Source organism: Sarcophilus harrisii, chromosome 4, assembly GCF_902635505.1.
Source record: "Sarcophilus harrisii chromosome 4, mSarHar1.11, whole genome shotgun sequence".
NCBI classification, from domain to species: Eukaryota; Metazoa; Chordata; class Mammalia; order Dasyuromorphia; family Dasyuridae; genus Sarcophilus; species Sarcophilus harrisii.
This window is the reverse complement of record NC_045429.1, coordinates 182871077-182894904: the sequence shown is the minus strand read 5'-3', so window position 1 is coordinate 182894904 and position 23828 is coordinate 182871077. Positions and strand designations below refer to the sequence as shown.

Sequence of the window (23828 nt, the reverse complement as noted above, 5' to 3'; positions counted from 1 at the left end):
CCTAGATACTTCTAAAAATTGTGATTTGAACAAAATAAATCTCTTTCTCCAGGTTGGGGTTTCCTCATTTGGAAAGAGAGCATGTGTTGAAATAGATCATTGCTATGACTTCTTCTATCTCCAAGGTTTTGTTTCTTTGAAAAAGAATATGTTAATATATGTTAACATATATTAGTATTAGGATTCACTAAATATAAAAATTCTAAGGCCCTTAAATGAATATATAAGAAACATACCAAGTTGTTAAAGCAATCAGAGCATTATTTGGGGAAATACAGTTACTAGGCAAAGATTTAGGAGGCAGCTGGAAGGAAAAAAGTGTTAGCTCTCTTCAGAGTCATATGGAAATTCTTTCCTTTTGACAAAGGCAACTGTAAAGATGGACAAGGTAGATCACAAGAAAGCTCACTTGTGGTTGTAGTTCTGAAAACATTCCCTGTGCCCCAGAGTTCCATTAGGGATTGGGGGTGGGAAGTGGTTCCTAGGAGAGGAGTATCAAGGCCACTAATGAGAGATGTGTTCATAGGGGCCGTTGTACTGTGTGAATCAGCTAGGAAGTAAAGAAAGTAAAAAGCTTGCAGTCATTGGAGGCAGTAAAGTACCTCTTTGCATGATTGACTCTTTGGCTTCTGAGTCTTCCAGCAGCTAATAAGAAAATTTGGAACATCTATGCACAGTCAGGTTAACATGTTTTTTCAATAACCCTTTAATCAAGTAGATTGGACTAATTCTTATTCTCTTTCTCTCCTTCTTCCTCATCTTCTCTCTTCTTGTGTATATGTATGTATGTATGTATATATATATAAATGTATATTATATATACATATATGAATATGTGTGTATATACCCAATCATAAAAGCACATACAGATGCCCCATGCACACATATGTCTTTCAGGTTTTGGTATAACTTATTTTATTCCAAGATGGACCTTGATGTTCACTTGTAAGCAAATATTATTCATACAGTTTGGAAGAATATTGTTTATGATCCCAACATCTTTTCTCACTCTTTGTCCTCATCCTTATGCATACTTTGGTACTGGGCATATATGATTGTGGTCAGACAGAGTAGACTGTCCTCTGTTCAAGAGAAAAATGAGATGAGATGGAGTGTCATCCAGGACACGTCTAACATCTCCATTATTAAAGCTTGTTGTATCAAATCCAGTTGAATCTAATTAAAGAAAGAAGTCAGCCAATCTCTTCTTAAATTATTTCTTACCTCAATACAAGAAGCAGAAAATAATAGAAAAGGAAGCTTATCATATGATAACATTTTATATAATATGATATCATATCATATGATATTATGTATTCACAAGAAGTTAGATCAGCAAGAGACTTTACAGATCAGGTCCCTTCCCTTGCCCCCTATTAAACCAGGAATTACACAATGATCGCCTCAGGGCAGAATTAGACCGAGAACTGGGAGACCAGAGACACCCACCTCAGCAACTCACACAATCTGAAATAATTGTCTTTCCAAGTTAATCATTAATATCTCTAGGAGCAGGAGCAGGGTGGATCCCTGGGATGTGAGACTTCACTCAGAGTTACCCTTGCTCGGTCTGGCTGGCCCCAGTGTGATTAACTCTGTGTGTGTGTGTGTGTGTGTGTGTGTGTGTGTGTGTTTTGTGAGGGGGACTAAAAGGAGGAGGAAAAAAGGAAGAAAAAGCAGAGGAGTCAGGAAAAAAAAAGATAATGGGGAGCAAGGAAAAACAAGTAGAGGAAGAGCTTGGACTAGATAGTCTCTAAGGTTCCTTTCAGCTCAAAAATTCTGTCATCTGAGGAAAAAGAAGGGGATTAAGAGAAGGGAAAAGAGCATTAGGGGATATGAATTAATTTTTCCGGCCTGGATTGGGACTTCAGCACCAACAATAAGCGTGTACATGTTAGGTCAGGCATCCTTCCCCAGCCAGATAAAGGATTTCTTAAAGTGATGCGTAACTGTAGCTGTCGCTTTCCAGTTGCTAGTCTGCAGGGCGCACGCAGACTTCCAAAGTAGTAGCAGGATTAATTTTTAAGTAGTCTATACCCCTTTCCCTGGAGAACTAAATTTGATTCATTCATCTGGACGTCCTCAAGGTAGCTGCCTTCACTCTTTAGAAAAGCTTCATTTTCCAGTTTTCCTGGAGTACTTCTTCAGGTAAAGGCACCAGTCTGGGATTCCGAAGCCACCACCTCACCCCGCACCCTATTTCACCCCACCCACCACCCTGATTCCCGCCCCTTTCCCTGTCTCCGCCCACAGCCCCATCTCGTAGGGTCCCAACTCTGTGATTTTGTCTGTATGGGCGCCCGTTGCGCCTCTGAACTATGCCCATGAAGAGAACTTCCAAGGTTCCGGAGCGGGAGGGCGTCTTCCTGCAGGGACAACCTTCTCCAAAAGTTACTCCCGGGCTCCAAGAGGAGGGATGCTACGTAGAGCTGCTGGCCAAGGGCTTGCTCGCCTATTCGGAGGAAGGGCAATCTGTAAACTCTCGGGGTATTGGGGAGGAAGCAGAGGAGTCGGGGCTGTCTGTTGGAATCAAAGCAGGTGAGCCTTTCAGACTTTCAGGGGCTGATACTGGGACCTTGGTAGTGGATTGTAGTCCTGAGCGTGCAGAAGGACCTGAAGTTATTTCAGCTTGAATATAGGACCTATTTGCATAGTTACAAATAGAGGATCAAATTCATCTAGCATATGTTTCTTAGTATCGGTTTATGCATACATCTATATACTGCAGAAGGATACTTTTAAACTATTGAGAGACGGAACTATAGAGTTATGGTCTGCAATTACTACTCACACCAGTTGAGGAGAATAGTCAGTTATAGACCAAATAATTGATGTCATGAAGTGCTTTTCTTAATTTCTCAAAATATATTTTTCCTAATCAGAAATGCACCTCAGCAATGATCATCTTTCTTCTTCATCCGAAGAGGATGCGGATATTCAAGATAATAAAGCGAAAGCACCTGAATCACATTTGTCCCAGAAGAAAACCATCACCCAGATCATGAAAGATAAAAAGAAACAGACTCAGCTCACTCTGCAGTGGTAAGGAGATTATAGAGTACAGGTATACCTTTATACATCTGTACTACTCAAAAGTCTAATGTTTTCATTTCTTTTCTTTTATCTATTCTGAAGAACAGTTTGAGAGCTAAACAGGATATCTCTACCTTTAAAAAGCCATCACTGATTTTTTTTTTTGGGGGGGTACAAAGTAAAAGTAGACAATAGTACAAGAATTTTCAAGAAAACATAAGAAACTTCACTTTTTCATTTTTGAACGCAAGAAATTTTTTCTATTTAATTATGTAATATAAAATTTCAAGTCCTGTATATATTTAGGTGTTATTATCATTAACAAAGCACAGGGTTTTTTTTTTTTTTTTTTTTTTTTTTGCTTTTATCTTGTTTAAAACTGTAACATTTATTTTCATCCACAATTACCAGAATATGCAGTCTGGATTTATTTTTAAATAGTTTATGTTATGCTTTGTATAAAAATATGGCTCATTTAGGTAATAGGGTTATATTAATAGAGACGAATCCTATTGAATCTTAATTGCATCCCTGGAATGAAAAATTATGGATGGCATATGGGACTGAGAATGAAAGTATTCAAGATTGAAGGAGATAAAGAGAGGGGATATTCACTGAGGTTGAGTTAACAAAGTGCAGATCTGGAGTCAAAGACCTGGATTAAAATTCAGACTTTGCCATTACTGTCTGTGTAACACTGGAGAAGCCAGTCAGAGTCTCACTTTAAAAATTAGAAGGCGGAATTAGATTATTTTTAAGGTCTTTTTCTACCTTTAAATCCAGGATTCTATTTTGAAGTTCTTCCTATTAATTCACTAATAAAACATATGTTATTTATGCTAACTGCTAAATATAAATTCATTTAGCTGTAATAATCACATATTGAAAATGAATGTGGCAACTTTAAAAATTGGTTATTACCATGTGTTAGAGGAACACAGGAATTCAAAAGTAATAGGAGAATAATATAAAAACACCATAGCATAAGATAACTATATTCTTCTTTTATTTTAGTCTAACTTCTTGAACAAGTTTTTTTTTTTTTTAAGTTTGCAGTGCCATTAAGAACACACACATTTAAAGCATATGCTCAATAAACTTACAGTAAACATGTCTGAATGGGTTGTTTAGAAAGGAAAAAAAGACCAAAGTTATTTTTACTTCAAATATTAAATTAGTATGGATGGGGAAAAGAATTTTGCTTCTTTATGAATTTTTTACTTCAAAAAAGACCTTGCTATCCACACATAAGAACAAGAAACAAACTAGTGACAAGAGAAAAGTTCAGTCAGTGAGCTAAATGTTCTGCCTCTACAATGCCAGGTATTTTTAAACATATACTTGCTTGGTATAATAATACCAAGTATCATTTTTAGTGATATTGGCACTAAATCATCATATAATTTTTTTAGTAGGGCAGAAGGTATTTTAATAACAACCCCCTCCTATTTCTTATAAGATTCCTGATAAAAGACAATTTTTACATCAAAAAAAGAAATTTTATTTTTGAAAAATTTTCATAATTTGAAATAAATCATTAATTAATTAATTATACTTTGGATTATTACAGAATTGCCTTCATTACTTTCATCCAAGTATTTTGCTATTCTGCAGAATAACAAACATTATAGTAACTTTCAACATAGGCCCAAGTGATTTTTTTTTAAACAAAGAAAGAGTAATGAATATCATAACTGACTTCTCATTTAAGCTAATAAAAAATTTAAATCTGATTTTTTGGGAGATTACACCCAATTTCAGGTTAAATTATTCCACAATAATCTTCTTGCTTTCACAATAATGTAGATATCATTAATCTACTAGTTTAGGGAGGCAATACGGTATGTGGGAAAGAATGTTGGTTTTGGAGTGGAAAACCTGGGTTTAAATCCTTATTCAGCCTTATACAATCTTTGTGAGCTTAGGCAAGCCATTTAATATCTTCTATCCCAAAGTGATTAGACTAAAGGATCTTCAAGGTCCCTTCCAGTTCTAAACTACAATCGTATGCCCACCCTAAGTTACAGGTTTAAGTGATTTTTTCCTGCCCCCCCCCCATATTGAAATATAATCTTGGAGTTTTCTCAGTTCTGTGATTTATACTTAATTTTTTTTTCAGAGACAATCTGATTCAGTTCCTTCATTCTTGTTATTTTACTAGTTGTTAAGTATTTAGATGGAATCAATCTTCATCACCTTATTTGGGTTTTTTTTGGGCAAAGATACTGGAGTGATTTGCCATTTTCTTCTCTAGCTCATTTTATAGATGAAGAAACTGAGGCAAACAGGACTAAATGACTTTTCCAGAGTCAAAACAGCTAATAAGTGTCTGAACCCATATTTTAACAGAAAGATCCCACATCCAGTACTCTATCCATTGTTTTTCTTCATTTTATAAATGAAGAGACAGACCCAGGGAAGTTAAGTTATATAGCTAGCAAATTAGAGAGGTGAGACTTTGGTTAGGTTTATATTAGCAAATTCAAGTAGATATTTGAACTGTCCACAAAATTAAGGTCAACATTTTTTTTTCAAATAAGTTAATATAGATGGGGAAAAGTATTTTGATTCCTTATTTATTATTTACTTTACTTGGTGTTGTTTCATAATGATCTGTGCTTGAATTAAAGAAGAAATGGCATACCAAAGAATTTGAAAAAATACTTTGCTATCTATACATTTAAATGAACTCTGTCTTCTCATTTTAGAACCAAGGCATTGACCACTATGTTGCCCCTTGAATCTATATGTTCTTTATTTAACTGTTAATGTTTGAATATAGCTGACTCATTTTCAGTTATTAATGCTTATTTACAGTTTTTAATGTGTAGGACTGAAGTTACAATTTTTTACATTTGGAGTCCTCTATTATATAGCAGGGCTTCTTAAACTTTTTCCACTCACAACTCCTTTTCACCTAAGAAATTTTTATGTGACCTTAGGTATATGGGTATATGAAGTAGATGTTTAAATTAAACACTTACTAATAATAAATCATAATTTTATGACTCACATATTCAGTTATGAGACCTCATATGGAATCATGAACCATAGTTTAAGAAATTGGGCTTTATAAGGCATTTTATTGACCTAGAAAACAAGCTAGTTAGTACAGAAATGCACAACACTTCTTACAAAAAATTGTAGAATTCATCAATCTCCTTCCAGAGTAGAAAATCATGAGTTTATTTTTATTTAGTTCATAAATTAATTCATTTTCTGTTCTATTATCTTTAAAATGTGAAATAATCTCTTCAAGGGTTTAAAAAGAAAATCAAGAGATGCAAGTATTGGTCATCTATAAATCCAGGAAACCTTTAAAGTTGTTGGATCATGGGCTCATATGACTAGAACTGGAAAGAGACCTTGGAGGTGCCTAGTCCAATGCTATCATTTTACTGATGAGGATATAAAGTTCCCCAAAGGTTAAGTGGCTACACAAAATCACACAGCTAGTAAATAGCAGAGGCAGAATTTGACCTCTAGCTATTATGACTAGAATATGCCTCTTCTTAATAGTTTTTTTTTCAGAATATTATTCAAACCTGATCAGAAATATAGATGATATTATGGTTTAAATGTAGTGATACTTTTACTTCCTTGGGTAATGTAAACTGGAATGCTTGCTATGCTGTCTTCATTTATTTTTATGATAGCTAGGTGGCACAATGGATGGAGTGAAGTCAGGAAAATCTGAGTTCAGTTCTATTGCAAGTCACTTGTCCTCTTTCTGCTTCATTTTCCTTATCTAGAAGATAAAAATAGCATACACTACACAGAATTATCTTGAGGATCAAATGAGATGACATATGTAAAGTACTTAATGTATTTTATGCATAAATGCCATTATTATTCTGTGGCAAACAAAGCCTAAAATGAAAGCAGTTCTTTTAAAATTAGTTTGTTATTTTTATTTTTCAAGTCTGTCCCTCCTGAACTTTTCTGAACTGAGAAAATAAAAAACCCTAAAAACCAGATTCCTTAATACATAGTTACATAATCTAGCAAAACAAATCCCATGTTAACCATGTCTTAAAACTGTATATCTCTTTCTGCATTTTAAGTCCATCACCCCTCTGTTGGGAAGACAGAGGCATATTTCATCTTTACTCTTTTGGAGACTTGATTTGTCATTGTGCTAATCTTTCACAGCTATTTTTCTTTACTATGTTATCATTGTATAAATTCTTCTTCTAGTTCTGTTCCCATCCCTCTACATTAGTTCATAAAAGGCTTCTAAGTTTCCTCAAATATTATTCATTTCATCATTATATTACAATCACATTTCATTATAATCATATCCCACAATTTGTGAAACCATTTCCTAGCAGTAGGTTACCATGAAAAGAGCTGTTCCAAATATTTTTGTATATATAGAATTTTTCTACTTTAAAAAAATTTTATTTGGAGCAATGAATTCAGTAGAGATATAGCTAAGTTAAAGGGTATGCACAAAAAAAGGTATGTACAGTTTGGTAACTTTCTGGACATAGTTCCAATTTACTTTCCAGAATGGTTGGATTAATTCATAGCTCTACCACAAGAGAAATAATGTGCCTGTCTTCCTACAGGACTTTCAACATTTGTTGTTTTTACCAATATGATAGATATGGAGCAGAACATCAAAATCACTTTAATTTGAGCTTATTTCTCTATTTATTATTGATTGGGCACTTTTTATTGTTGACAGCTTGGATTTCTTCCATTGAAAACTATCTATTCATATCCTTTACCCATATCCCTAGACAAGAAAACTGAAGCAAAAAGAGGGTAGTGTCTTGCAGCAGAATTTGAACTCAGATCTTCTTGACTGCAGCTCCAGCACTCTAGCCATTGTGCCACTTAGATGCCTTGAAAACAAATGAGTACATAGGAAAGCTCCCTAGTTTATATATCTCTCAAGGAAGTAAAGGTATCTTAATTTTTTAGACTATAATATCATCTATATCTCTGATCAAGGTTGAAGAATGTGTTGTAAAGTTGAAGATAACAATTTTTAAAAAAGACTTTCTTTAGTCATAGTGACCAAGGTCTAAATCCTGGTGGGGTAATTTACTAGTTGCGTGGTGTTGGGTAGGTCCCTTCACTTTTCAGGATGTTTATTTCCTCATCTGTCAAATTAGGGGGTGGGAATGTTGAAAATGCAGTTCTTCTAAAGGTATCTTTGAATAGTTTCTCTCTTCTAAGCAAAATTGAAAGTAGATTATAGTCACATGATCCTGTGATCCAGTGCATAAGAAAAAAAGAAGGAAATAGGAAAAATGGTTAAAAGTAATAGATTTTTTTCAATATTACTATTCTTTACAGGCTTGAAGAAAATTACATCGTATGTGAAGGTGTGTGTTTACCACGGTGCATCCTCTATGCACATTATTTGGATTTCTGCAGGAAAGAGAAGTTGGAGCCTGCCTGTGCAGCCACTTTTGGAAAGGTAACATACATACTTTTCTGTTCATACTTCTGTATATCATTTAACGAATTTGTTCATTCTTTGGTATATCAAATGCCATATCATTTAGCCTTTCGAGTAGATCCTCTGGAATAGTTTTGCATTTTGGAGCTTTCCTTTTTGAAGATGCTTAACCAAATTGAGGCAGTATAAGAAACCAGGCTGTAAAGTTAAAAGATCTGATTTCAAATATCATCTCTGATAGCTATGACTAATATGATCTAAGGGAGGTCATTTAGAGTGAGCTTCGGTTTCTTTTTTATAATATGAGGAAATTGGGTTAAGATGGAATCTGGGTTCCTTCCAATTTTAAATTTATGACACACTGAAATGTTGGTGAACTGTTTAAGGCAACTAAAGAAGTCAGTATGGACTTTTCCAAGTCCTTTCCCTTGTCCTCTAGATAAGTTTCTTTAAGTATGATGTATTGTTTCAAAGAGAAATTTGTTGAAAATCTCTTTAGGGTTACTACATCTGCATAGTCTGCAACTACAAATCAAAGTGGAGAGTGGAGATAAGTATCTAAATTGCTCAAATATGAAATATTAACCATGTATTTGCTGTTCATTAATTTCAGTTGCATCTGACTTTTTGTGACCCCATTTGATGTTTTCTTAGCAAAGATACTGGAGAGGTTTTCCTTTTCATTCTCCATTCTATAGAGGAAGAAATTGAGGCAAATGGGGGTGTGATTTTCATAAAGTTATACAGCTAGAAAGTATCTGAGTCTGGCTTTGAATTTAGGTCTTTCTGATTCCCGATCCTACACTTTAGTCATTGCATCACCTAGTTGCTCAGTTGGATTATTGGTATTATCTAGAAGTTTTAAATAATTTTAAATAGTGCATTATCTGGGTGGTCTCATATTTTCATTTGAAATCCTGTATATAGACTTGGAAAACTCCTAAAATTTTATAAGCTTTCTATTGGATTTTGCTCAATGTTGCTCACTTTTAAAAATAAGATGCTCTTTACCACATTGACAAAATTGGTTGCAGTAACAGGTAGAAACATCGAAATATTTGAGCCCTGCTATTTCATTGCCATCTCTAGAATCATAAAACAATGTAAATCTCTTAGGGAAAATTCATTTTCATTGAATTTCCAATAATATTTTGTATAATCAAAAAGTTTTGACATTCTGAAGAAGCCTGAGATCAAAAGTTTATATATTGTGAAAAATATGGCCTCTACATATTTGAATTTGGATTTCAGATTGTATGAGATAAAAAATTTGTGACCTAAATCTTAAAAAGCTTCTTCAGAATCTTTAGCAAATTGCCTAACTCTATGGAGTTTAGTTTCCTTATTTATTAAAAATAAATGGTCTGAATTAAATGATTTCTAAGGATGTTCTAAGGATATAGAATTCTCTTTTCTATGGAAAGTAATTCTTTGTCTAAATATTTAGCAACAATGGGAAAAATTCCTAAAAAAGGGAAAGATTTGTCTGATCACAAGACTTTTAATTGAAAAAAGATTTTAGAAATGATCTAGTTTCCTACTTTCTCATTTTACAGATGAGAAAACAAAATCCAAAGAAGTTGTGATTTGCTTAAAGTAATACAAATAGTCAATAGGAGGGATGGGAACACAGATCATTGCGATGCCTATTCTAATGTCTTTACAAGAAGCAATTACAGGAAATCAGAAAGGGAACAGCAAGTTGGGAGTAGGAGTGGTCCATCAAAGTCTGGGGTTTGGGAAGAATCCATTGTAGCTGTATATAACTTCATACGCAGAATCATGCTAAATAAAATACAAATCTTCTTGCCAAGAGGATAAACAAAGCAAGAATTGTTTCTTTGGCATGAAATGAAGGCTCAGAGATACTGAGAATCTAAACAATTTGGTGTGTCTTTTAAATAATGGCAAGGGCATAGAAATACATAAATCTGAAAAAGCATAACCCCCTACCATGGTCATCTTTATTATCATTATGTACATGGTATCACTTTTTTTCAAGAGTAACTATTCAATTGTTAGTTGAATTGTTTGATATTTCTTTTATTGAGGTAAATGATACAGAGTGACCATCAAAGAAGACACATTGTCTCTCAAAATAGGTAGTTAATACAGTCAGGAAATGTAGTTAGAGTCAAGAAAATTTGAATTCAAATCCTGTCTTAGATACTAACTATGTAATCCTAGGCTTCTCAGCTTTAGTTTCCACATCTTTAAAATAGAAAGGATAATAATTAATAATGATACAATTATATGAACACAACTATACTTTTCACGCAAATAAATTAATATCTGAACAATTGGAAAAATATTAATTGCTCATGGGTAGGTTAAGCCTAAATAGTTAAAATGACAATTCTACCTAAATTTATTTATTTATTCATTATCAATATCAATCAAACTCTCAAAAATTATTTTATAGAGCTAGAAAAAATAGTAACAGAATTTATCTAGAAGAACAAAAACTCAAGGATATCAAGAGAATCATTGAATGAAAAAATGTCTAGCAAAAAATATATAAAGCAGTAATCATCAGAACAATCTGATACTGGTTAAAGTGCAAATGATATTATAGTAAATGGCTCTAGTAATCTAGTATGTGATAAATCCAAAGATCCAATCTCTTTGGAACTAAAATATAATTTGACAAAAACTGCTGGGAAAAGTGGAAAATAATAGGCAGAAACTAGGTATAGACCAAAATCTTGCACTATATATCAAAATAAGGCCAAAAGGTATACATGATTTGAATATGAAAGATGATTTAGAGAGCTTGGAATAGTAAATAATAGTAATAACAATATTTACCTTATAGTGTTGTAAAGATCAATGAAAATAATCTATCCTCTCTCTTTTTTTCTCTCTCTCTTAATCACCTATAGTTTGCAAACTTTAAAGTACTATGTAAATGCTAGCTTTTATTACAATGAAAACTATCAATTTTCTCTTTAGACTATTCGTCAGAAATTTCCCCTCCTTACCACAAGGCGACTTGGGACCAGAGGCCATTCAAAGTAAGCTACACTTGTATACATTTTATGTGTCAATATATATGGAAAAATATAGTAAATATTTTTTGTTTTTGTAAGGGGCAAAATAGCCAGGTAGAACTATGTGGTTTTTTGTTGACTAGGCTAGGTTTCAGTTATTTCAAGAAATGGAGGAAGGGCAAAAATGGATTTTGGAGAAATATTTCATTAAGATAAAAATAAAAATTCAAATGAATTTAGGTCCTTTATATCTCACCCACTTTTGAAATTCTTTAAATGTTTCTGTTGAATGTAAGGTTCTTAAAGATAGGAACTAGTTTTTATTTTTGTTTTAGTATTCTAGCACAGTATCTTCTTGTTGGTGATTATGGTGATGATGGTTCAATTGAAACATTGTTGATATATCAAGAGTTGACAAAATTTTCCCTGAAAAAAACTAAAGCTGTGTTGAGCTTACTTTTTAAATAGGACAGAATGATTATTTGTTTTTTTGGACAATCTTAAAGCGCATACTGAAATTGGTAACAGTTGCTTTTAATGGATGAGACTATATTTGTCTTTCAGAGCATAGGAGCTCAGTTATGGAGTAAAGGCTTAAAGTGTCAGAAAGCTTTGCAGAACTCTTCAAGATGAGGATGGGTTTACAAAAAGTCCTCAATCTGTTTCTCATTTCTAGCTTTTGTCTCTTTTTTCTTTTCTGGAACTGGAATTTTCTTTTTCGTAGAATAAAGTCCTACATATTTCCTTCTTTCCTCCTTGGAGGGAAATTTTATCCTTTCTCCTGGTCTCTAAAAATGATAATAGAATTTTCTTGGTTATATTATTTGGGGAAAGGAAGAAAATTCCCAGACCAGAAGAAAATCTGTTTTTTTCCCCTTAACTATTTGAATCTCATTACACATTTACTCATGGTACTGGATTATGTTGGGATTAAAAAGAGAAGGTCTGGAGTTGGTTAGGCATTGGAAAGAAAGACAAACTCAAAGAGATATTGTTCCTTGACTTTCACTATGGACAAGAGGATTGTGATCTGAGAGATACATAGTTTCATTGAACTCTTATGGGCAAACACATATGCAAGTCAATTAGTCCTCAGTGGAGCATTTAGGATTAAAGATAAATCATTAACTTGGTCTATTGTAGCATAGTGAACAGTTCACTGTTTAGATTGAAGTAGGCAACATGTCTTGATTTCAGGGAACCTGTCTGTCTAAGTACTATAGTTTTGCCTAAGTACAAAGCATCCTTGATAACTTGAATTCTTTCTGCCTTGATAGCAATTTTGGTATTTATTGTGATGATATGAATCAGATAAATTTGACATTTTGATAATGTAAGGAAAAACAAATTTGCCAAGATATGAATTACTTTGATTTATAAATTATAGGTGTTTTTTAAAACAGTGGTATCATGAACTTAGTTATACTTTTACTGAAACTGTTCTCAGTAAGATAATTTCCTCTCTGAATATTTTTAATATTAGTGCTATCTTGAATATAATTAAATTGAAAATTTCAAGACATTATCTTGATTATCTAATTTTCTTATCAACTATATTAAAGAGAAACCTTTTCTGTTATTCATATTATTGACTGATGTATTTCAACATATCAACACAGCAACATTTTAAAAGGGAAGAGGTGAAACCAAATAGGTGAGGGAAATCTATAAAGAAATCACCATTAGAGAGGTGGAGTAAATCTATAAAGAAATGATATTGTAGGATTAGGTAAGATGAAGAAATATAAAGATATTGTAAGATGGAAATGACAGCCTGAACTTTGTGCAACCATATACAGGAGGAGTATTTTCTTTCATACATGAGTCAAAGAAATAGAGTTAGGGTAAAAATATTTATTTAAAAATAAAATTATAATGAATTTTTTTTGCATCAGTTGACACACTTGACCCTTCTAGAGTTAAAAGATTGAAAAGAATATTTTATGTTATATGCACATATATCATATTTATGCACACATATGTGTGTATCTATCACTGCTATATATCATATATGCTTTAATACTAAAATAGATTCTTCACCTCACTAACATGGGTACTTCCTGCCACAATGTTGTCTTAATGCCTAATTCAGAATTAATTGGGGATGAGCTTACAAAAAGTCTTCACTCTGTTCTTCATCTCTAGATTTTATCTTCTTTTTCTTAAAAAATTCAGACTTAATTCTAAAAAATTAAAAATACTTGCAGCTCACAGTTTATTCATACAGTCCCATCCAGGGTGATTTTTTTTTCCCATGTCATTCCCTATCATAACTCCTATACAGGGGATGCACCAAATACTAGGGGCCTTTTTCTAGATCTCTCACCATTGTGAGAACTTGTCACATGATGAATTTCCTACTGTTATAGTCTATATTTCCCCCTTTGCCTTGATATTCCCCAGGGCTTAGCATAATACCTAGTACTTATAATAGGCACTTGAGAAAACCTTGTTGACAAACTAATTAACAACATTCTTCATCCTATTTTACTGATTTCTAAAATATTAAATTCCCACTCTATATTTCTCTATGTTTTTTGGATACCTTTTCCTCAACTTCCCTTCTCCTTCTATGTATATTTATATACATACATGTGTACACACATATACACACATACATATAAACAGGTTTTGGTAATGTAGTGTGGAGAAAAGAGCACTGGAATCAAAAGATTTGGATTCAAATTCCAAATCAATTGTTTATAGCCTGAGTGATGTTAGGTAATTCCTTACACTCTATGGCATTCAGTTCCTCAATTTTTTTTTTTTTTTTTTTTTTTTTTGAGGCAGAGTTAAGTGACTTGAGTCACACAAATAATAAGTATGGAAGACTATATTTAAACTCAGGTTCTTCTAACTCCAGAGCTTATGTTCTAACCACCTAGCTAAACTCTAAAAAAGGAGAGGTTGCACTACATATTCTTTCGAGTCCCTTTTGTCTTGAAATTGCATGGTTCTTTGTTTTTCAATTTGTAGAGCAAGACAAAGGGGAGGCCAGGTAGAAGAATATTGATAGGGAAGAGGAAGAGGAGAAGGGTCTAAGAATTTATACAGTGTCTACTATATGCCGTTTTTTATAAATATTATCTCATTTATTCCTCTCAACAGCCTTGGCAATAGGTGCATTTATTACTTCCATTTCATAGTTGAGGAAACCAGTTGCTAAGTGAGTTGTCCAGGATTACATAGCTAGTAACTGAGTTCTGATTTTATTTCAGGTTTTCCTAACACCAGGCTCAATGCTTTATTCCCTGTATCATGCAGAAAATGTTATTTATATAAAATGCAAAATAGACAAATGAATTCAAGTCTCTAGCTGAGTTAAAACAAGTAAAATAATGCTAAGGGAGAAAACTAAATTTGTCACTGGAGTCTCCATAATTTTTTGAATGATAGTACCTATGAATTCAGGACACATGTAGCTTTTCCATTAATATTTTGCCAATTCACAAAACCAAAGTTGATTATTTTCCACTTATGACAGCTGAAGTAAGTCAAGTAATCATTAAGAAAATGGAGACAAGTGGAAGGAAATCTTGTAGGTCAAGTATTCATGTTTTCTTGTGATGAAACCTGTAAGAAAAGGCAAAATCCTGAGAGTTAATGGAACTTCTGTGTTTCTTTTCTACTCAGTCATTTAGATCAAACAAGTGGGTAAGGTTCTAAGTTTAAGCTAATGGCATATTAAAACCAAGTCTGTGCGACAGCTGAACAATCAAGTGAAAAGGGAAAAAAAATCAATGAAAGCATTTGCTTGGTATAACATATTAAAAAGGAGAAATAAACAAATGGATGCTTTGTTATTTTTATTGAATCCAGTGAAGGTTTGGGATTTAGTTGTTTCATTAAATTTACCCAAGCCAGTTTGTGTGTAGACACAGCCTAATTCAACAAGTGGTTTTCCATTTAATACTTTATTGACATAAATTGTAAAGACTGTTGCTGTAGCCTGAGAGAAAAAATTCATTCAAAGTGTAGCTTAACTATAAATGAGTACTGTATGTGAATACTAAAATGATAATTGTAGCTATTAAGATGGTAAATCTTAATAAAGTTAAATTATTGCAAATTAAAAAATCATTGCAAAAACATTCAGGGAATTCATCTTTTCAACTTATCAGAAGACACAATCGAATATTTTCTTTTAAAGGAGATAACAGTCAGCAAGAAAGGCACCAACTTAAATTGGATCGAATAAATAAGATAATATTAGCATTCAAACACAATTCATTATTGTTGATATTGCAAATTATTTCAGAGCTTTGTTTGATAGCTATTTTTGTGCCCCACCTTCCTTAATGTCTTTCACTTAAATCCAACTCACTTGTGCCAACTCATAGCATTACCTCCCTGATGTCATGGTCCTCTTTGATGATGAAGGGCAAACAATAATTCTGAATCTGTGCATTTTGTTGTTTAATCATTTTTCTGATATGTTTGACTCTGTAACTCCTTTTGGAGAAATTTTCTTGGTAGTGATACTGGAGTTTGCTATTTTTTTTTCTCCGACTCATTTTGTACATCAGTAACTGAGGTAAAATTAAGTGATTTGTATAGGGTCACACATCTAGCTAATATGTATCTAAGGCCAAATTTCAATTCAGGTAGATGAGTCTTCCTGATTAATTAAAATCAGGCCTGGCATTCTATCCCCTGCACCATGCCCTTTTAGTGCATTTAGTAAAAAAAAGAAATTCAAAAAAACAATTAGGAAAATACATTGACATTCTTGTGGAAACAACATAACTAATCACATTTACATACTAGCTTAGGATTTATAATTAATCAACAAGGATTTATTATCTACTATAAGCCAGGTATTATGCTTTACAATATATTATATAAATGTAAAGAACAATTTTATTCACCAAATCATTCTTAAGTGATTTCTATGTGCAAATACTAGGTTCTAGGAATGCAAAGACAAATAAAATATAACTCTTGTCTTCAGGAAGCTTACATTCTACTGGGGAGGTACAGTGCCTAAATATTAGGTAATTTAAAAAAGAGAACATAATAATAGCAGGAAGGAGAGGGATCAGGAAAGGTAGCACAAATATGGTAGTACCTGACTGGAGTCTTTAGAAAGAAGTAAAAATTTTGAGAATAGTTGAAAAAGGGAAAGCATTCTAGGTACAGAGAATGCTTATGCATGGAAGTAGAGGATAGGATATTGAGTATCTGAAATGTAGAGCATGGGAATGGGAAATTACAAAATAAAATCAGAAATGTAGTTAGTAACCATATTGTAGAGGGTCAGGAAATTTATGTTTTTGTCTAGTTGACAGAAAAGTTAAGGGGCAGCTCGATGGTGCAGTGGATAGAACACAGGCAGTGAAGTTAGGAAGACCAGAGTTTAAATCTGGCCTCAGACACTTAATACTGTCTGTGTAACCCTAAGCAAATCACTTAACCCTAATTTTGTTGCAAAAAGTTCACTTTTACCTTGTTTAAAATCTCCTAATTCATTAACCTAATGGAGACAATATGATTAATGTAATAAATATTATGGAAAGACTATAATATAAATATAAACTTCTATGCAACTAAATATAAGCTACAGTGATAGAATGAATGCAAAGAATTTTATATATTTTATGTCTTTGTTGTTCAGTTGTTTCAGTCATGTCTGATTCTTTGTGATCCTATTTGGGGTTTTCTTGACAAAGATACTAGAGTGTGCCATTTCCTTGTCCAGCTCATTTTACAGATGAGGAACTGAGGCAGAATTGAGTGACTGCCAGGAAGGTACCAACATCAGATTTAAACTTAGAAATATGATGAGATTTCTTGATTCCAGGACTATTACTCTATCTACTGCACTGCTTACCTACCCCAACATATTTTATAACACTAATAGAAACATCAGATCTTATAATAATAAAATGAGTCAATGATCCACTATTGAATTTTTCAATTCAATTCAAAATGCTTATTGAGTAATTACTATATACAAGATAGTTCAGTTCAAAATGTTTATTGAATACCTGCCACATACAAAGTACTATGCTAGTGATGAGGGGATGGGATGGGACTTTAAAAAAGCCACTGTTTTGTTTTAAGATAATTTACAGTTTATATATATATATATATATACACACACCCATACACATTTTTAACTGGTTGAGGTGCTATTTCCACTTTGGTCACTCTATGCCACAGTGAAACATCAGATTAAAATTCAATTTTAAAGACAATGATGACAATCAGCTTTAGTTTACTATTGTTTTCCCCATTACATTGCAAATTCCTTTAGGATAGGGACTGTCTTTTGCTTATTTTTGTATCTTCAATGTGAAGTAAGAGTGCTTAGCATGTAGTAGGTACTTAATAAATGCTTGTTAATTTAATTTAGTAACTAATGCAAATAATTTTATTTTGATAATCCTTTTTGGTTGCCATATTAGCTTCCATGGAAAAATCACATACTTATTTTGTTCTGTATAGCATTTGTAATGATTAGAATTGTGAAATTCATAATGGTAATCAATCAAAACTATTCAAATATTTATTGAGCTATCAAGTATGTACTAGTCAGGATGTTAAGGAAATGTAACATGCATTCTGTGACACAAAGGGACTTACAATCTTCCCATTTTTAAAAAGTCTTAATTTCCTTCCAACAGCTTAGTAAAAATCCAGTTAAATTAGTAGAATGTAGTACATAATATAGCAGGAAAGAGCTAATTACTTTTGATTGATTGCTAATAATTTAGTTTTCCAGTGAGACAAGCTTATAGTTTTCTAGTGAACTGGTTTCAGAATCAAGAATAACTGAGTTATTGATTATGTGACCCTGGCCAAATGACAGCCTTTCAATGTTTTAACCAATCCTCTAAGGCTATAAAATGAAATGTGCTAACCAGAATCAGTGGAAAAATTTATCCACTTTGGGCTTTCATAAAACAATGAAATTACAGTTCCAGAATCTATCTCTGGTACATTGTTAGCTACATTTACTATGGGCCATACAGTAAAATTCTTCCCTCTTAAGGGATTTCCATAGAAGATCACACCAGATATAAACATATTATAGATGCTTTGATCAAAAGTCAATTCATTTTTGTCATTTTTTATATCAGGGCTATAATTAGGGGTCTTGTACTAATAATAGCAACCCATATAGTAAAGGGAAATATACCTAGCTGGAGGTGGAATATAAATCTCCCAGTTGCATCTAGCTATCTCCAAATGGTTCCAGTTTCCCCAGAGTGGTTTTGACCCTGACCTTTTTGCATTTTATATATTACAAATTATTTTGGGGAAGAAAGTTTTTATTTTGTGTTTTATACATGATTATATCTGCATGGCTTAACTTTTAAGCTCTGAAAGGCAGTAACTAGGCCTATGAATGCTAGATTTTTTTTATAAGCCACCCACCATGCAAACCTTTATGATTTATTAATGCTTTTAAAAATAATGTTGATGATCAGCATTCCCCTGTCCTCCAGAATCAAGTATAAAATCCTTTTCTTGTCATTCAAAACTCTTTATAGCCTGACCCCCTCCTGTCTTTCCAGTCTTCTTACGTATTATTCCCCATCATGTATTCTTCAATCCAGGAACATTGGCCTTCTGCTATTCAACACTCCATCTTGCAGCTTTGGTCATTTTTTTTTTTTTTTTTTTTTTTTTTTTTTTTTTTGGTTATTTCCATTCCTGGAATACCTTCCCTCCTCAATTCTACCTATTGGCTTCCCTGGCTGCTTTGGAGGCCCCATTAAATCTCCTATAAGGGAAGTCTTTCCAAACTTCTCTTCATTCTAATGCCCTCCCTCTGTTAATTATTCCTGTTTATCTTGAATAAATTTGCTTGTATATATGTGTTTATTTTCTCCCTCAATAGACTTGAGCTCCTTGAGGACAGGAATTATCATTATCCTCTTTTTGTATCCTCAGTGCTTAGCACGTATCTGGTACATAGTGGGTGCTTAATAAATGTTTACTGATTGATTTTTAAAATATATTTAGAGCTGGAAGGGACCTTACAGTCAGTTATTCCATTTTGGTCATTTTATGGATAAGGCTCAGAGAACTTATGCATTCTCCTCTATCATATGATAATAATGACAAAATGAGAACACAGAAGATGGTGGATTTTGCTTGATTCTATAAACTGAAAGTGCTCTATCTCTGTTCAGATTTTTCTAGATAGCTTTGTTTGGATCTGTTCTTTATCACCCCTATCTCCCCGACCACACATACCTAACTTTCTATTGTATCTCCACTGCATTACTTCATCTCTTCTCAAAAATAGTAAACTCCTTGAAGCCCAAGATTCTAATATTTTTGTCTTTGTATCTTATCACTTAGCAAAGTGCTTTACATGTATTAGATACTTCATAAGTATCTGCTGAATTGAGTTAAATTGAATTGACAAATATCCAACAAAAATGTAGGTATAGCTCTATTCTTTAGTCCTTGCCTTGAAAATATTCTTGTCAGCAAATGGGTCCATTCTACAGATTAAAGGCAGACAATAGATTAATTGAAGATTACATTTTAATTTCTTTTGACCTTTGTCAGGCAAGACCTAACTTTCTGACACAATGAATAAACGCTATTATCTTATTTATTAGCAGTGATTTAGTGGGTTAATAAAACTGATATGGCAGCTGGCCTTATCATAACAAGTTATTGCAAGTCCCTCAAACAGCTTAATCCCATCATTTCCTTATCAGTTATCATTTGTAGAGTGTAAACAGAAATCAGGGCCACTAACTCTATGTGAGCATATGTTACAGGAAACCTACGTACTGATTAGAAAGGAAAAGAAATATTGTGGCACTTCCAAGTTCTTAAGAAAATTTTAAAAAGTTATCAGATTCAGTTTTTAATCAAAAGAGCAAAATTTAGATTCAATAATTTCATTTATTTTTCTAAAAAAAAATCCTTGCATTTTAAAGCTTCAAAAAAAGTTCAAAAAAGCCATTTATGTCTCATTATTATTTTTCCTTATCTAAAGTACATGTATAAAGTAACCTGTCTTCACTTTTTATGAAAAAATACAGACCCTCTTTGTTTAAGAAGTTATTGGCATAGTGAGAAAAAGCACTGGATTGGAGCCTGAATTTTCTGTTTCTTAGTTTTCTTTCTCTAAAAAATAAAGGGGTTAAACTAGCTATTTTTCTCTTTCCCTTCCTGTTCTAACATTGCGAATATATGACCAATGATTTAAATAATCTAAATTGACTGTCCTAATTTGTCTTATCTTGGGCAGACAATCTTTGCAGAATGGAACTGCCTCTGGTTAATTTCAGGACTTTAAAAGATTTTATTATCTTCTTTTTAAAAATAAAAGCTGGTAACAAAGGATGGAAGCATTCTTAGACACTGGAATCTTTACTCAGAAGAGTTGTATTTTAAATTGTACATGCAGGATATAACATGGGCCTATAGTAATGAGCTAGACAAGAAAATTTATTGGTTTTCCAGTAAAGAGGCAAATCCTACTTCCGGTTTTGATAAGCACCAGCTCATTAACTGAAAATCAATTTGGCACCTTTATTAGCATGCAATAAATAATAATTACTGTGGAATCCTCTTTCCGCATTACTTGCAGCTCTTCTAAAAAGAGACAGTTTTTTCTAGACTACTCCCTTGCTTTAAAGATTCTCTCTAATGGTGCAGATCCCAAACCATCCAAGCTTCTCCTCAGTGACAATTCTGGTTCATATGTTTTCACAGACGTTCCACTGAAAATCAACACAACATCTTGGAGGTCAATTTATATTTTTACTATTTCCTAAAAAGGATCTGCATGAAATAATCTAAGTTTTTATGTGGATTTATGTACAAATTTTCATTTCTATTAACAGTTTCTAGATCTAAATATTCATGTATCAATTATATGCTATTTTAGGTGCCTGATTTTGGATATGTTTCTGTGCAAAAGTCCAGAATTCAAATTCAATCCACACAGATCAATTTTTAAATTTCAGTGATTGATGGATACAGTTGAAGTGAGCCAAACTCTGTGTGAATAATACATGATTGAGACCTGACATCTTCATTTTCAACTGAAGCTGAAATAACTGGAGAGTACTTTTACTTCACAAGTAACCTTGATGTTTATTTGTTTTTAAAGAAAAAGAATCATGGTACATTTTGTTCAAATCATGAAGATGTAGGTGATAGAAGTCTGTAAGATTATCTTTAGCTGGACTCAATCATGCCAGATGAATTCAATTAAATTCAATAAAAATATCTTATGCTCCAGGTTTTAAGTATGGAACCAAGAGAGTTACAAAGAAGACAAATTTACAGTCCTTGGCCTCAAGGAGCCATGGTATATTTGTTGTACTCTAGAGAAGAGGTGCAACTGTATTTCAGTGGACCAGGAACCCTCCTTTGAATCACTAAGTTTCATGTTCAAGCCATGTCTCTGACACATATTGCTTATGTAGTCCTGAACAAGTTACTTAACCTCCCAATGTCCTAGTCATATTCTGATATGATGTTATGGACAAGTTATCAATTTACATATGGGGAAATTTCCCACACCAATGAAATCATAGGTTCAGATCAAGACAAAAAGAAAGATGTTTCCCATCAAGATAAAATTAGGTGACAACAGCCTTCTTCAAAGTCACATGGAGCTTCTGGATCGAGAGAGCATTTTTTCTTACCTTCAAATACACCTGGAAAAATGAACAAAAAGTTAACAATTTGGAAAATGTGATTTAATATCATATTTTCTCAGCAATAATTAGCTTTAATTGTGATTATTTGAGTTCATCATGAGAAACATTGAAAATGTCCACTTTTAGTGAATTTTTCTCCCTGTCTCCTATAGCAGGATGAAATAGAAGTAGAACAAAACAAAGATAGAATTCAGGAGGTAATGGGTTCCAGACATGGTGTGTATAGAGTCTCAAGGTGTCACCTTGAGATGTCTCAAGCTGACTCAAGATGTCATCAAATATTAGGGATAAGGGGTGAAAAAAACAATCACAAACAAAGGACAATATTTGCTTGCTGGGTATCACTTAATATTCATTTTCTTCAAGAAATAGCTATTACATAGCTACAGATGTCTCTTGTATACATGTGCATATAGTCTCTTGTATACAATATAGCATATTGAGGAATCTGCAAAGAATTTGAAACTAGAATGTAAATCTATTTTTATTGGTGACTTATTCTATTTATTCTTTCCTACTTGTAAATAGCATTTTATTCCTCATACTTGATTGTTAAATCACAAAAAGGAAAATAATATTTTTTTATTTAGTTTTTCTGATAGCGATGGCTACCTGAAAAAAAATCCCTGCAAAATACCTTGTGAATTAGGTCATTATTGTTATAAAACCTGCTGATTTTGTTTATATTCTCTAGTTTTTCTCTTGTTCATATCTGCTAAGACAACTACTTTCTGTACAATTTTCATAATTGTGCCAATTTCTTTCCATACTATTTTCTGTTATTGATAAACAATGTGTTCAGTAGTTTAAGGTTTTCTTAAGCTTTGTCTTTTACTCACATTTCTCAATTTTCCTTCTCTATATCCTTGCAGTTTTAAAAACAAATCTTAATTTTTAAAAATAAAAATCTTTTCTGTCTATAAACATGGAACAAATCTTAGCCTCTTCTATTTTTCTAATTGAAGAGTTATATTTTTCAGAGGAACTGAGGCTATTTATATCAAATACTCTGGCCTCTCAAATTTCACATTTATTCTTAAAATTTAGTCATTTAGCCACTGTTTCTTCATTCCCCTCAGTTTTTCATAATGATCTCTTAAAATCATTTTTTCTTTCAGACAAAAATCATACTCACAGGGGTTCTGAAACCATTTTTATATGATTTTATTGTGTTTATCATCATCACAGTTTTCTATTCTCAAGTTCTAATTTCATTAAATTAAATCTATGCTTCCTTGGAGAGCACTGAGCATGGACATAATACCATTGTTATTCAGATGTGATCACCTTTTATCAAAGCTACAAACATATTACCTTTTTGGTGGAGGGAATGATTGCTGTGATTTTAATGCATTTAACCAACTTGTAAAGGACTTTTGGAACTTGCAAGATGGAACAACTGTAAATGCAAATCATTATGGTTGTCATTTCTGGAGAAGGATATTGATGATACTAAAAGATCACAGCTAAACAGATTGTTACTTTTATTGCTTGTGTCGGAAATCTACATTAGGAATAGAAAAACTTATTTTCAGAACTCTGGAGTGATATAGAAGTCAAGAAATTTAAGCTTGGAAAAAGTGTCACAAAATTTGAGATTACCTATGATTTAATATTTGTAGGCACTTTGGATCAAGATCTCATATCTACTTGTATGTACAGGATGTTATTAGATGTGGCCAGAGTTGGGAAGAGATTAATGCGCATGGACATAATGATTCATCTAAGAGTTCATTATCTATCTGACAC

The 23828-nt window shown here is 32.8% G+C and overlaps 1 protein-coding gene across 1 annotated transcript in view; it reads left to right on the top strand.

Annotated features, from left to right (window-relative positions):
• The first annotated feature begins 2318 nt into the window (after positions 1 to 2318).
• Positions 2319 to 23828, top strand: part of RFX6 (regulatory factor X6) — a 65508-nt gene continuing 43998 nt past the window's right edge. The window contains exons 1-4 of the mRNA XM_003769394.4: positions 2319 to 2538; positions 2883 to 3042; positions 8341 to 8464; positions 11399 to 11460. Of these exons, the coding sequence (XP_003769442.2) occupies positions 2319 to 2538; positions 2883 to 3042; positions 8341 to 8464; positions 11399 to 11460 (566 nt within the window). The remainder of the gene's footprint in view (positions 2539 to 2882; positions 3043 to 8340; positions 8465 to 11398; positions 11461 to 23828) is intronic.